The sequence below is a fragment of the Macaca fascicularis genome, chromosome 2 (assembly GCF_037993035.2).
Source record: "Macaca fascicularis isolate 582-1 chromosome 2, T2T-MFA8v1.1".
NCBI lineage: Eukaryota > Metazoa > Chordata > Mammalia > Primates > Cercopithecidae > Macaca > Macaca fascicularis.
This window is the reverse complement of record NC_088376.1, coordinates 52,279,468-52,294,873: the sequence shown is the minus strand read 5'-3', so window position 1 is coordinate 52,294,873 and position 15,406 is coordinate 52,279,468. Positions and strand designations below refer to the sequence as shown.

Here is a 15,406-nt window from a genome sequence, read left to right as displayed (position 1 = left end):
GAGTTCCAGAAGTTTGGGACCAACCTGGGCAACATAGTGAGACCCTCAACCACCTCAAAAAAAAAAAAAAAAAAAGAAAGAAAGAAAAAAATGATTATTGCTTGATGCTCCAAAGCCTCAGAACATAACATTAAGCAAACAAGAGTCTGAAGCAGGGGACATGAGCTCAATGGCCTTAGGGGCAGGAAAGGGGCCCTAACTGAGTAGAGCAGCCAGGGTGGGCCCTGTGGAGCTCAGGCAGGCCCAGTGAAGGCTGCTGTTGTGCCAAAATGCAGGCTAGGGGTGCCAGATTAATTTTTTATTTCTTGGGGAAAAAAGTCAGATATCTAGATACTTTATGTTCTATCTCTGAATTTTAAAAAATTGGCAGCTGATTAAAAAACAAAACAATCGGCTGGGTGCAGTGACTCACACCTATAATCCCAACACTTTGGGAGACCGAGGCAGGTGGATCACCTGAGGTCAGGAGTTCGAGACCAGTCTAACATGGTGAAACCCTGTCTCTACTAAAAATAAAAAAGAAGTTAGCCGAGCATGGTGGAAGCGCCTGTAATCCCAGTTACTCAGGAAGCTAAGGCAGGAGAATTGCTTGTACCCAGGAGGTGGAGGTTGCACTGAGCTGAGATTGCATCATCGCACTCCAGCTTGGGGGACAAGAGCGAGACCTGATCTCAACAAAACAAAACAAAATAAAACAAAAAATCAAAGATAAGAAATCCTTCTGCTGGCTACCCAGCTTGTGGTCGACCCTGGCCCAGGGCAGCCATGCTAGGTGCCTTAGTTTACAGTCTGGCACAGCTGGTCCTTTGATGGACACTGCCTCGTAATTTGGATGGTCAGTTGGTTATTTGGAGGAGTTACCCTCAACTCATGCCAACGGCAGCTTCCACATGGAGGCTTAGACAGCCCCCACAGACAACTTGTATTGGGAAGACCAAATATTTCAGATCCTATTGACTCAAAACTTTCTTTTATGTAATGTACTTATAAAAACTTTTTTTTCGGCAGTGGCTCATGCCTGTAATCCCAGCACTTTGGAAGGCAGAGGTGGGCAGATCACCTCAGGTTGGGAGTTCGAGACCAGTCTGGCCAACATGGAGAAACCACGTCTCTACTAAAAATACAAAATTAGCCGGGCATGGTGGCACATGGCTGTAATCCCAGCTCCTTGGGAGGCTGAGGCAGGAGAATCACTTGAACCCGGGAGGCAGAGGTTGCAGGGAGCCGAGATCGCACCATTGCACTCCAGCCTGGGCAACAAGAGTGAAACTCCATCTCAAACAAACAACAACAACAACAACAAAACAAACTTTTTTGCCTTCATCTTGGACTTCATTTACATCTAATTTTAAAAACCAAGTTTTGTTTAATACTTAGAATGCTATTTCACTTCTCACTGTGGTTATATGTAAACCTAAAAACAAAAATCAAGCAAACAAAAGATCCTTTATTTTATATTAGCCAGTCTTTAGCCTTTTACTCAACATCAGGTATGAAATGTTAGATTTCTAAAAGCAATGACTCTTCTTTCTTTTCATCCCTATTTTCTTAATTGCTAGTTTTAAAAAAATCCTCATCTCCAACTTCTACCCCCAAAAGTTCACAACGTATAAGGGGAAAACAAGTTATAAATATCTTCTTTTCATTTATAATCACATAAAATATCATTTGTTATATAAAACATATATTACATGATTATATTAAATTGTGGGTTTTAAAAAATCTCTTTGTAAATGATGATTTTAAATGTTAACATAACAATTATCAATACTTATTTGGGACTCATGACGTTATATTTTCTTTGACTGACCTTTGAACTCACATGGAAACTGTAATGTATGCACATTGGACCAACCTCAGCCTTTCTTTTTTTTTTTTTTTTTTTTTTGAGACGGAGCCTCGTTCTGCCGCCCAGGCTGGAGTGCAGTGGCCGGATCTCAGCTCACTGCAGGCTCCGCCTCCCGGGTTCACGCAATTCTCCTGCCTCAGCCTCCCCAGTAGCTGGGACTACAGGCGCCCGCCACCTCGCCCGGCTAGTTTTTGTTTTTTTGTTTTTTTGTATTTTTTAGTAGAGACGGGGTTTCACCGTGTCAGCCAGGATGGTCTCGATCTCCTGACCTCGTGATCCGCCCGCCTCGGCCTCCCAAAGTGCTGGGATTACAGGCTTGAGCCACCGCGCCCGGCCTCAACCTCAGCCTTTCACGTATGCACAATATTTTTTGATTGAATAAATGAACAAATAATGCTAAGAAAGAAATGTTAAAAGGATCCTGCTTCAGAATGGATAGATGCACCTTTCCCTTTAGGAAGTTAAAGTAAATGTGGTTAATTCATTATTGTGGTTCATGAATCTTTTAGGTGGACATGTGAACCATGGGAGATTACAGGAGAAATTGGACTTCCTCATTTTTCAGACCAGTAATTCCAGTTCTACTGTGCTTCATTTCTGCCTCATCAATATATCTAACTCTTAATATTTTTTGTCAACTCTCATTTTATTCATTTATATCACTACATGAATGAAAAATTAGAATCACTGGCAGAGAGAAACACAATATAATTGCATTTTAGTTAAATAATGTTGCATTCATTCCTGGAGCCTAAGACTTGTCCTCTCTTTGTTATAAAGGGAGATTATGAAGGGTAAAAAAAATAGTAAAGACGACTGGGCACGGTACCTCACACCTGTAATCCCAGCACTTTGGGAGGCTCAGGTGGGTGGATTGCTTGAGTCCGGGAGTTTGAGACCAGCCTAGGAAACATGCCAAAACTCTGTCTCTACTAAAAATACAAAAAATCAGCTGGGTGGGGTGGCGCACTTGTACTCCCAGCTACTTGGAAGGCTGAGGTGGGAGAATCACTTGAGCCCAGAAGGTCAAGAGGTCAAGGCCGCTGTGAGCCAAGATCTAGCCTGGGCAAACAGAGTGAGACCCTGTCTCAAAACAAAACAAACAAACAAAAACAAAAAAAAAAAAAGAAAGAAAGAAAAGAAAAGAAAAAAGAAAGACTTATGTCTATCAAAATAAGATATTTTTCCTGAAAGTATCAAAAGGATTGAAGGAGAATTGAATGACAATGACATTCTATGTTGTTGAAAGATATAGCACATCTGTGTAGCACCAGAGCTTGTCCCACACTTGAGAAATTCTGGTCTAATTCAGCTTCCTGCTTTATACATGAGCAAAGGGAGGCAGAGCAGTACAATGACTTGCTCAATTGTAGAATGGGTCCTATCCCCAAGTCCCAGCATTCTTTCTACTGCACCCTGGAACTCTGATGCCTAACGTCTCTAGTTCACCTACTCAAAATTCCATGGCCACATGAAACAAGAGAGGAAACAAGTCCTGAGGCAGAGCCCTGTGGAAGCCAGAGGTGCTGGGCCACAGAGATAGAGAACACGGAAGTGGTGTGGGTGAGGAACCTAGGAGCCTACTGGGGAGGGGAGGATACCATCTTTTGTCATGTCCCAAGTTCCCTTTGCAGATGAGGCAATTCAGGGCCAGAAAAGGGAAATGACTTGTCCAAGTTCTTGTGGCCTCTCAGTGGTAGAGGAATGCTGCAGCCCCATCTCTGCCTTCCAGGCTTGCATTCTGTATATGGGACCCCTCTGAATCTCCAGTTCTGACATCCCTGTCGGTTTGCAAAATCTAATACTGTATTCATACCCTGTAAGTATGAGGGCTATGGTATTTTGGAAAATTATTATTATTTCACACTGACAGGAAAAAGCAGTTTTATCCCTTCACCAGCTGCTCCCAGAGTCCTGGCTGGAGCTGATAACTTGTCTCCATCCCCATGTTGCCCAGCACAAAAACACAGAGCACCCTGGAGTAATTCTAGTGGCTGCCCCCCATGGTAACTCACCGCAAATCGCTTCCCGCAGCCCTTGTTGCCGCAGCACCCACAGCAGTCATTGTTCTTCAGGCCCAAGAACACCAGCGCAGGGAAGATCATCTACCAGCAAGACAGGCACCTCAGAGAGAGTCCAGGAGTTGAAGGGAGGGCCCGAGCCTGCCTGACTGTATAAGGAGCCCCATCCACAATGAGGGACTTGGAGGCCCAAAGGGAACGGCAAAGTAACAGAACATGGCTGGAGGGGTAATGGAGTGTTATGGAGTACTTAGGTTCCATTTGGGGTGACTAACCAGCTTCAGTGAGTCAGGGTTTCAAAATCTGAGTTTCCATTTAGATGGTGTAATAGAAAAAAGAATAAGAAACTTGTCCTCAATTGTCATGAAAAGTGAGTCTCTCTTCCTTTCACTCTCTCAAATGGAGGTTTCCAATTCTATTGGAAACCACAGGTAAAGAAATCATTAGGTCCTAAGTGGAAGACGACTGCACCGACAACCGCTTCTCATGGTGGTTTTAAATCAATTTGCTTTTCTAGCGGGTTTGCATTGTGGCTTTGTTGTTGTTGTTATTGTTTTGGGCACTATCTTGTTGGAATCAAGAAATTATGTGACCTTCACTTCGGTTCATGGCACTCAAATGACCCATGAGAACTCCCGACCCAAGTCTGGAAATTAATTACTTAGTAAATTTAGCTGATGTGTCCTTGTCAGATCCTAACAGAAAGGAGAAATAAATTAAGGCATTGACCTCTCATCATGCAATGCTTGAGCTTCTATTACCAACTAAATATCTCCCTGTTCAATAAGTACATGATTTAAAAAGGATTGGGGGGAAGGGGAAATCTCCCTTAGGGGGATTTTAAGGCTTCCCTACTCACCAAGACACCGCTTCCTAATATTCCTCCGAAAAACCAGATCTCTTGGGAAAGGTGGTCGTTGTCATCTATCACTTTTCCTCCAGGAAAAAATAACAGGATGTTAGCCAGGAAGCCAAATAAAGCAAGGGGAATGAGGGTGCCCCCCAGGCATCTGGCACAGCTCCCAGTGCACATGCTGGGGTGATACAATATAGGTCAGCAATCAAAAGCTCCTCACTGCCTCCTTCACGGGGCCTCTTCAAGGGTTTTTGGCCAGAGAGTCCTTGTAACTGTGCCCAATTCAATCAGTATTTTGGGGCTGAGAACCAAATTTCTATGAACTGCGTCCTTGGAGTCGCTTCAGCTTCTCAAAAATAGCAGAACCTTGATGGCGATGGACATTTATACATTCTCCCTGACCTGAAGTGCTTTTTTTTTTGCACCCCCATAAATGAGATTACGTTCAGAGCAATCATTCAATCGCTTTGCCATGGAGACCAATAACCTCTGTTAATAATCCACCAGCACAGACAAGACACTCACATTGTTGCAATCGAAGACAGGGCTGGAACAAACAGCATTTAGAACCACTGCACCTTTAATCTGACAGTGCCCATGCTCAAATAAAGAAATATTTTCTCCAGACTCTTTATAAATCACTAATATAATTGAGTTACATCCTGGTTAAAATCATGTCTCCCAAGTACTTAATGCTGTACAGTGTGTGTCTTTGTCTTTTCCACCGAAAGCCTGGAATGCAGGGTTATCCAAAAGAGTTTCTGTTTTCCTCAATATGAAAATAATTTGATGGTCTAGTTGTGTATCATTGAGCTCAGACTTACAATAATTTTTTAAGGAAAAAAGTAACTGTACATTTTATTGTCTGATTGCTCTATTTCTCTACTTGTTACCCAATTAAGTAATTAAGTTGTATCTTTTCCCTACACGATGTGATGGAATTAGTAAAAACAATTTTCCTAATCAACCCTTTCAGCTATGTCTTCCATATAGAAATAAATAAACCATCATTCACTAAGAGGGCTAAGGGGAAGGGAAGGTCGGCATTGGGTAGAGAGGGAGAGAAAAGGTCCTGAGGGGTTGACTGGGGAGAAGACACAGTTGGAAGGGCAGTTAGAGTGTAGGAGGCAGTAAAACACACCCCTATTAGAAAGTTTGCCAACTGCCAGGGGCATGATTCATTATTCATTTGCTTTGTGTCACTTAAGAAGGTCTCTGCCACGCCTGGACCAAGCTCTACATTATGCGATGGCCCTGCCTGGTACTAGTATTACATAACAGCTGAAGGATTAAGAGGTGGAACCGGAAGTCTTACTAGTTCTTCATTGAGAATCTAGAGGTTAAAATAGGTTGAATATTTTAGGGAGTCAAATTTTAGCTAAATAAAAAGCAAGTGACATTATTACCATGGTGAGACCTGTCCTACCGTGGAATAGGCCACCTGCTCACAAGGAAGCCATGGACTGGGCTCTGCCAAGCCTCAGAGTCCCTTGGAAAGGGAAGCTGTGGGAAGGATTCCAGAGAAGTCAGACTGGATAAATGTTGAGGCTCCTTTTAAAATTTCTACAAAATGAGTACTGGTTGCTTTATAAAGATACTTAGAAATTTCAGGGTCAGGATGAGAAAGAAAGCAGAAAAACAGCAAATGTTTATTGAGCCATGCATAATATTCCAAGCACAAATGAGCACTTTAAATGTTCCTCACCCTTCTGTGAAGAAGGTATCATGCCCCCTTCACAAGTGGGTATGCGTCTGCTCAAAGTGATTTTTGCAAGGTTATCTCAGCAAAACAGGAAGAGCTAAGATTTTATTTTTTATTTATACATAATATTTTACACATTTATGGGGTATGTGTGATATTCTGCTACTTGTGTAGAATGTGTAGTGATTAAACCAGGGTATTTGGTGGTATCCATTACTGAATATTTATCATTTCTATGTGCTGGGAACAATTTAAGTCCTCTCTTCTAGCTACTTTGAAATCTGTAATACATTATCACTAACCATGGTCACTTTACTCTGATGTCAAACAATAGAGCTCATCCCTTTGGCTAACTGTATGTTTATACCCGTTAGCCTACCTCCCTTCACCTCTGTGTTGCCAAAACCCAGGCTATAGTCTCTCTCATAGATTTTCCCTTTCAAAAACAAACAAACAAGCACAAAGCATCACCTTTTAAATATAAACAATAGAATGATACTGTGTGCGAGGTATATGCATACAGTGGGAAACACTTCCTTCTGAACACAACAACAAACTGTGATTTTATTCCTTATTATAAAATAATATGTGACTTTTTTGGTAGAAAAATTAGACATACAGACAGAAGGAAGAAAAGGAAAACCAGCTGTGTTTCCACCAGAAGCAAACAACGACTGTCATCACTGTGCTGGCAGCTGTTTTCCAACACCCTAGGCAGGTGCAAATGAGCTTTATTTATAACCCACTGGCTTCTGACAGGGAGTCCTGAGCATGTGAACTCTAAAGAAGGCAACAGTCCTGGGGGTGGGCGGATGGGTTAATCAAATGCATATGCCACTTAGAGCTAGGCAGCTCCTCTCTGGGGACTGGGAAGCTTTTTTCTTTCTCCCTGGACTACACCTTTTGCTTCTTGATATTACCATCATGGCATTTGACCAACACTAGCCCTAATGTCCTAGATTTTTCAGACTTGCAACTGGATTTACCCATGTATACTGTCTGAGTGAATAGATGAAAGTAAGAAATACTGTGGACCACACTTCGGTTTTCTTTCAGGCCTGAGGTAACTTATTTCATGGGTAGAGGAAGAGAAGCACTGAAAAACAGTCACTTTTCTGGAATGCCCTGACCACTTCAGACTTCAGACACTTGGATAGTGACTAACTCATTAATTGTTCAACTATTAATTGTGCCTTCAGACCTCCAGGCGAGAAGTGGAATATCTAATCCGGGGAGAGGGGATCGTAGGGGAAGCGAACCTTGGTGAAATTCACCTTCTGGAAGTGTAGCCGGGGGGTCACCAACAGACTGCTATAGGTGCAAGAGGGAAAATTGTGTGAGATTCTGAGAATCATTTTTGTGACACCCCTACTTGATAGTTTATTGCTTACTCTGTTCCTCTGGGAGTTTAGTAGTGAAGGCTTTAAACCAAAAAGGCTAACCCCCTTGTTTTCAGAGACAGCAAGAAGGAAGTGGCTGAGGACACTGAGCCCTACTCTGTCATTACTCATGTAAGGAGGCCTCAGAAATGAGAGCAGATGGTAGCCCTGGAAGGGATAAAAAGACAGGAGGGATCCTTGGGGGAAGAAAGGGAGAAGAACGTGAATATGGGCACTGTCTTCATGGACAATCCCGTTTGACCACACGAGATTAAGCAGCAGGAAGTCCAGGGGCTTCTTCCAGTGATGCAAGAAGTCAATTCCTCAGCCAACAACCATAGAAGCAGAAGACATTCACCCTGAAATGGGTGAAGAGTTGTCAATTCAGTGCAATGCAGTGCAACCAATAAGTGTGTTTGATACATGCATGATATGTCCACCAATGTGCCAAGTACTGTCCTTGTGAATAAAATAAATCTAAGACTTGCTTTCTGCCCTCAATGATATTACAACCTTCTACTTGTGACAAAAGACAAGAGAACCCATAGACAGAGGTTAAATGAGTAACCGCCGCTTAGCAGAAGAACAAGACATGGCTTCTTCTGCTTGTCTGAAAGCAGAGCATTCCCATCTATTCATACAGAATATCAGGAAGAAGACGGGGGTCTCCACACATTTGCATTCAAATAAAATTCAGGTCCTCATCTTTGCTTACCTGGATGATGAAAATAGATTGTTAAAAGTGATTTCCCAAAGGAGGAAAAAATAATATAAAATATTAATGGGCATTGCATGTAATAAGAGCCATTTTATGAAATTTTTGTTATCTGTGCATAGATGTTAGGTAATAATGCAACATGTTTTCCTTACTATAGGTCTTCAATCAAAAAATAAAGATCAAACCAGGTAGTGAGAGTTAGTGATCTTTATAAAGTGAGAACTAGTGATCTCTATAAATGCTAAACTGATATTATATTTTTGCCAAAAGCCCTCAGGAGGCTTCCAGGGCCCTCAGATCTTAAATGTAGTCCTCCCTGATTTGTCTTCCAACCAGATCAATCCTCCTGTCTTCCTGCTTCCTTCTCTGCTCCCTTCTCCCCCTGCACCCCTCCAGAACTCAGCTCGGTGGTCACTTTTTCTGAGAAGTCTTGTTTTATAAGAAAACTGTTTTACCGTCAAGATATGTTTGGGAAATCTGAATAACACAGAGCAAAATAGGGCTCTGAATGGCAGAACTTTTGGGGGCCTTTAATTTGCAAGTGCATGTGTAATTATTGGGGAGCTGAGAAATATAAGATCCAGTGTTTTCCAAGCTTCAATGCCTGCAGAACCCATCTTTTGTATCCTGTAGCTGGCAGGGCCAGGATTCTCCAAAACATCCTTTGGAAAACTTGGAGCTTACTCATTTCCCAAGTGCTTGTGATGGAATCTGTGTTGGCAGAGAGAAAGTGAGTAGTGATTTGAGGTAAGGAAGTATAACAAGAGCAAAGATGGAAGACGGGATTAAGACGATTTGGGGAGATTGTGAGGTGCCAAGGTGGTGAGCTGGGAGCAGGGTTGAGAGCCAACTTGGCCTCCACGAACAGAGGAATGTGAAATATCTTGCCTAAGGGAAGACAGTCACTATTCTCTAAGAGCTCTGATGCTTCATGATAGACTCCTCCATGCCTGGGCCACTTCAATGTGAGTGTTCCCTAAAGCACCAGGGTCCTGGGAGAGGCTGGACTACTAAAGGGCCACATGGTCTGGAGAACTAGAAGAAACAGAGCTCCCTCTCAGATGTCTCTTATCTCACTATCTAGAGTTGTCATCGAGCTCTATAGAAGCAAGCAATTACATGACATTATTGTCCCTATTTTAGAGATGAGGAAACAAAAACAAGTGGTAAGCACTGTTCTGGGTTTTTTTTTTTTTTTTTTTTTTTTTTTTTTGAGACTGGGTATCACTCTGTCACCCAGACGGGAGTGCAGTGGCACAGTTGCAGCTCACCAAAGCCCTGACTGCCTGAGCTCAAGCGATCCTCCAGCCTTATCCTCCTGAGGGGCCACAGGCACATGCCACCATGCCAGGCTAACTTTTTTTTTCTTTGAGACAGAGTCTCACTCTGTTGCCCAGGCTGGAGTGCAGTGGTGCGATCTCAGCTCACTGCAGCCTCTGCCTCCCAGGTTCAAGCAATTCTCCTGCCTCAGCCTCCCGAGTAGCTGAGAACATGCCCAGCTAATTTTTGTATTTTTAGTAGAGACGGGGTTTCACTATTTTGGCCAGGCTGGTCTCAAACTCCTGGGCTCAAGCAATCCTCCTGCCTCTGCCTCTCAAATTGTTGGGATTACAGGTGTGAGCCACCGCATCAGGCCACTGGTTATCTTTCGATGTATAATAAACCAACTCAAAACTGTGTATTTAAAACAATAATCATTTTACTCTATCTCAGGATTTTGTGGGTCAGGAAGGTGGGTAGAGACAAACTGGGTGATTCTTCTGCTCCAAGTAGCATTGATTGGGGTTATTGCTGTTGCTCAATTGTGGCCACATTGGTGTGCAGAGTATAAGGTGGTTTCACTTATATGCCAAGGTGCCTTGATGGGAACAGCTATAACACTGGGCTCATATAAAGCTGAGCCCCTCTTTTTCTTCTTGTAGTCTCAGGGCTCTCCATGTGGTTTCTGCAATACTGTAGTTAGACTTTTACATGGTAGCATAAGGCTCTGAGATATAAGTAGAAGCTGCCATTGTCTTAAGGCCTGGGCCAGAAAATGGGACGGGGTCACTTTGGCCATATTTTATTGGTCGGTGTGGTCGGAATGATCTCAAATTCAAGGGGCGGGAACATAGACCTCATCTCTTTATGAAAGAAATGTCAGAGAATTTCTAGCCATCTTTAATTCACCACAGAGATAAAGGTAGATTTAAACCAAGGGAGTCTGATTATAGATACCATCCTCTTAATCACCACAGTATCCTGCTTCAGAAACCAAAGACTGGTACCTATTGTTTGCTCAACACAGATAGGACTGCCTGCATGCATTTAGGTTCAAATGAAGGGCTTTTCTTAGCCACAGGATAAATTATCTGGATAATTCCCACAATTTTGTATGGGTAGACACAGCCTGAGTTATGATTTGAACTTGAGGAGCTAGCAGGCACTATCTACACCCTAAAAGTATCTCCAGTTGTTTTCAAAATTAGAATGAGCAAATGCAAATCTGTTCCTGCCTCATGACTCAAAGGGGGTGCTATATAGTTCCCTCTAACGTAGTTCTTAGTACAAAAGGGCACAGCTGTGACCTCTCAGAGAGACGTCAGCTCTGGCTGGTAAATCTGTCCCAGATGACCTGCCCAAATATTGATTTGTTTTAGCATTCTTTCATATCGTCATGGTTATAGGTGAAAAGTTAACTTTCAACAGGAACTCACCCTTCACCCACTCTCCATAAGGTAAAACATCACTAACTGTGGTTCCTCATCTTCTTTTTAAGATTAAACATGGGTTCAAAAATAAACCAAGTTTAAAAATTCATGTTATGGCTTTAAAATGCAGAGAAATTTTAACACTGCATTTATTTTAATGTCTATAAATCTGACTATATAGTTATGTATTATTCTTTTCGTCTGTGCCTTTGCACAAGTGTTTCCCCATTTGTTTTTAAAAATTATTTTTCCAAATAATTTTTGCTTATAAAAATTTACAAACATATTGGGAAACGATAACAACACTAAGAGAGCAAGCACAATATGGAAAAAATAACATCAAAAGCAACTGTCTTAAAATTTCATGTCAGTGAACTTTTCTGGGGGTCAATTTTAGCTTTTATATATTTATTCTTTTAGCATGTTTTTTGAGCACTGATGTGTCAGGTACTGGAGACATGTTAAGACAGAGCTTATAAGAAAAGGAAGACAGATATTAATAACGCTAATAACCGAAAACAGAGCAATTGTATGAAGTTGGTTCTATTTTAATCTGAATTTTACTAATAAGGAAACTGCATCCCAGAGAGGTTAAGTAACTTTCCCAAGATCTCATCACTAGTAACTGCAAGAGATAGGATTTGATCTCAAGCAATCTAGTTAAAAAAAAAAAGTCTGTGCTCATAACCTCTATGCATGTTGCCTTTCATTAATCAGACCATCTCAAAAACATATAATAACAAACTATGATTTGTTCCATGGACTAGAGAAAGCCACAAAAGCATATAGGGTAACAGGGGGATTCCAGTGAGGATAGGGAAGGCTTCCCTGAATAGGCTCCTTTGAAACTGTTCATTGCCAAGAATAGAATTTTGATAAAATTACATTATGTAGTACTATTTATTGTACGCTTGTTACATGCTAGGTATAACTTCAATGCTTTTCAGTGTTAACTCACAATGTCCCTCTGAGGTGGGTAACAGTAACCCAGTAACCTCCCTCTTTGCTTTATGGAAGGAAGTTGAGGCTCAGGGGGTAAGGAGTTTGCTCAAAACTACACAGCTAGAAAGCAAGTCAGCACTTGAACCCAAGCCCACACTCTTTAGACTGAGTGCGTGTCTTATGAAAGAGCAATGCCAACGAGTTGGAAGGGACATTTGGTCCCACTGCTCAAAGATGTTCTCACTGACTCTAAGTATGGATTTCTAGTTGCCAAAGGACTGAGCAAAGAGAGCAAAAATTATGGGTAAGACCAAATTCTAAGGCAGTAAAAACATTAAAACTAAGTTTTAAAAGGAAGTAACTTGGTGTAGTAATTGGTATGATGTGTGCCTGCTCTAAGTGCACCTGGGCTACCCTGCCACTGACAGTGGTGGAGAGTCCAGAAGCAAGGTCGAATGATAAACTTCCTTGCTTGAAATTGAATAATCAGCTCCAATTCACAGAATGTCAAAGTTAGATAAACCTTTTCCCTTTTATAGGTTTCCAAGACTGAACTGCAATTGCAAAAATAATTCCTCCTTGCAATAACTACTGTGATTAAACCTAAAGGGTAGAGAATGCATCCAGGTCTTTGGTGGTCTTCACAGTGTGAGGCACACTGCAGATGCCCAATTTTTTTTTTTTTAAATTGACATTAGCTTTTCTGTGATTACCCATATGTATATCAAAGCTTCTAGCAAAGTTATAGATCAAGGCTTCTCAAATTTTAATGGGCATGTAAATCATCTACAATCTTGTTACAACACAGATACTGATTTAGAAAGTCTGGAGCAGGGCCTTAGATTTTGAATTTCTAACAAGCTTCGGGTGATTCTGGCAGTCCAAGGACCATACATTGAGGTTGGACACATTTATTACTCTACTTACTTTGGGGCAAATGGATGCCCTTCCTTAGACTTTCCACTGGAGCAGCTCATTGTGGTGTGTTTCAAGCAGTTGCTACTTGCTCTAAGAAACTTTTGTTCTTGGGACAGTCAGTTGCCAGCTTAGGGATTTCAGAAGGCTCTAGGGTTGGAAGAGACCTCACATCACTCTCGCTTGCTGTTTTCTGCATGCTTTATGGTCGTGGTTCTCAAAGTACGAACCGGTTAAAAGTTTGGGCTCCCTTTCTCTAGATGGGCCTGCTTCTCAATAGTCATCTTCCCCTCTTACTCATTCCCTACTGCATTCCACAACTGTTATTGCAACCTTTTTCCACATTCCTCAAACCCTCCCTCCTCCCGCGCCCCAACTCCTTTGAGAGTTATAACCTCTCCTCCCACTTGCAGAAAGGAAGGCCCAAGTTCCTTCATCCATCTTCCTTTCAGCCTTATAATATTTTTATATGAACACTTTCCTCTTTCATCCACATTTTATTCTTATCTTCATCCATTTTTATTATCTTTCCCCTGTCAGCAGATTAATTCCCTCACGGGTGCTTTTGTTTCCATCTCTAAACCTCCCCTGAGACTGTACCACCAATTATCGTTATTCTGTCTTAAAGATTTAGTATCCTCTCTTACCCATTTCTTCATTCTCTTTACACATTCTCAGTTCTCACTTTGCCTTTCCTAAATTTTTATTAAAGAAATTAAAAAATACCCACTAGGTATAGAGAATTGTATAATGAATTCCCATTTACCCATCAAACAACCAGAAATAATCAAACTTTTCCATTTTTGAATTATCTCTTGGAAACATCTTCCCTTGACCCTGCCCCTTTCTCCTCATGACCAAGCCTCTCTCTCCAGTTCCCGACCCCCTCTGATTCGTTAACCTCTTGCCATCTGGTTCCTGTCCCGGTCTCACTATGGCAAGTTCATCAGTGCCATTACCCGTTACTGAACGCTGTGGCCATGTCTCAGGCTTCATTCTCCTTTTACCTCCCTGCAGCGTTCCACTATTTCTGAGGCTCTTCCCACTGAGCAGCTGGAAGCACACTGGCTATCTGCGGAAAGACTTTGGAAGTCAGCACTCTGAAGCTTGCTCCCTCTCCTCCTCCCTTCGCCCCGGGATTTCCAGGGCTGTATCTGTTTTTCAAACTTATCACCATGTGAGAACCTCTAATCTTACCTCTGGGCCAGAAACGGAGATGGGACACTCCTTAAAAACAGTGACTGTACCTTCTAGAAAGGTAAAGTCCTTAACTGTACCTAGCACTGTGCCTCCACTTAATCAAGGCACCATAAAATATTCGCTGATAATAGTGATGATGACGATAATGACTGCCACCCACATACAACTGTTAAACCAGACTATGGAAAATACAAGACAAGGGAGCGAGCCGGAAGTCGCCCTGCCTGCCCACTTCCACGCTGCACCGGCGGACCCTCAAGCACTGGAAGAGAAGTTCCGGGGCTGAGCTGGCCTGGCAGCAGGCGGCGAAAGGGAGACGCGGACCGAGGACCGGGCCTCACTCAGGCCCCATGCTGTCCTCTTCCTGGGATGCCGCAGGCGGAGCCCTGACCCACAGCCTGCTTCTCACTCGGGCTGTCTTAGCGCTGGCGACTTCGAATGTGAGGAGCTGCTAGCGCCGCCTGTTCCAGGCGAGCGTCTGGTGATTTTGAAGAGGCCTGAACAACCAACATGAAAACCCCTGCTTCCTTTTCCTGAAGTGTAACCCTGATGGAGGTGAAGAAATCGCTTCTATTGGCATTTTAAGTTCAACAAGAAATACGGAAGTGTACCCAGGAGAGGAGTACTGTGGAACCAGCAGGTGCAAGAATGTTTATACTGTCCTGGATTACAGGACTGTGAGGACGTGGGAAATTGAAAATCCAAAGAAACAAAAAAGTGTGTTTAAACCACGGACGATGCAGGGCAAAAAAGTCATTCCCACAACGTGCATATATAATAGAGATGGGAATCTCATAGCAGCTGCCTGCCAGAATGGAAGCATACAGATCTGGGACCGATATCTGACTGTTCATCCTAAGTTCAACTATAAACAGCGTCATTACCTGGGCACAGACACTTCTTGGCATGACTTTCTCCTGTGATGGTAATGTCCTTGCCTCTCGTGGAGGTGATGATTCGTTAAAATTATGGGACATCTGACAATTTAATAAGCCACATTTTTTCAGCCTCGGGTCTTCCCACCATGTTCCCAATGACTGACTGTGTTTCAGTCCAGATGGTAAGCTCATAGTCACTGGTACATCTGTTCAAAGAGGATGTGGCAGGGGCAAACTAGTTTGCCTTGAGTGTAGG

General features: G+C 42.5%; 1 protein-coding gene across 1 annotated transcript in view; it reads right to left on the bottom strand.

The window, feature by feature from the left end:
- Nucleotides 1-5,085, bottom strand: part of TM4SF4 (transmembrane 4 L six family member 4) — a 28,879-nt gene extending 23,794 nt beyond the window's left edge. Inside the window, exons 1-2 of the mRNA XM_005546072.5 lie at nt 4,730-5,085; nt 3,865-3,954 (exon numbers count right to left, since the gene is read on the bottom strand). Coding sequence (XP_005546129.1) covers nt 3,865-3,954; nt 4,730-4,903 — 264 coding nt within the window. The 5' untranslated portion in view covers nt 4,904-5,085. The remainder of the gene's footprint in view (nt 1-3,864; nt 3,955-4,729) is intronic.
- Nucleotides 5,086-15,406: the final 10,321 nt, after the last annotated feature.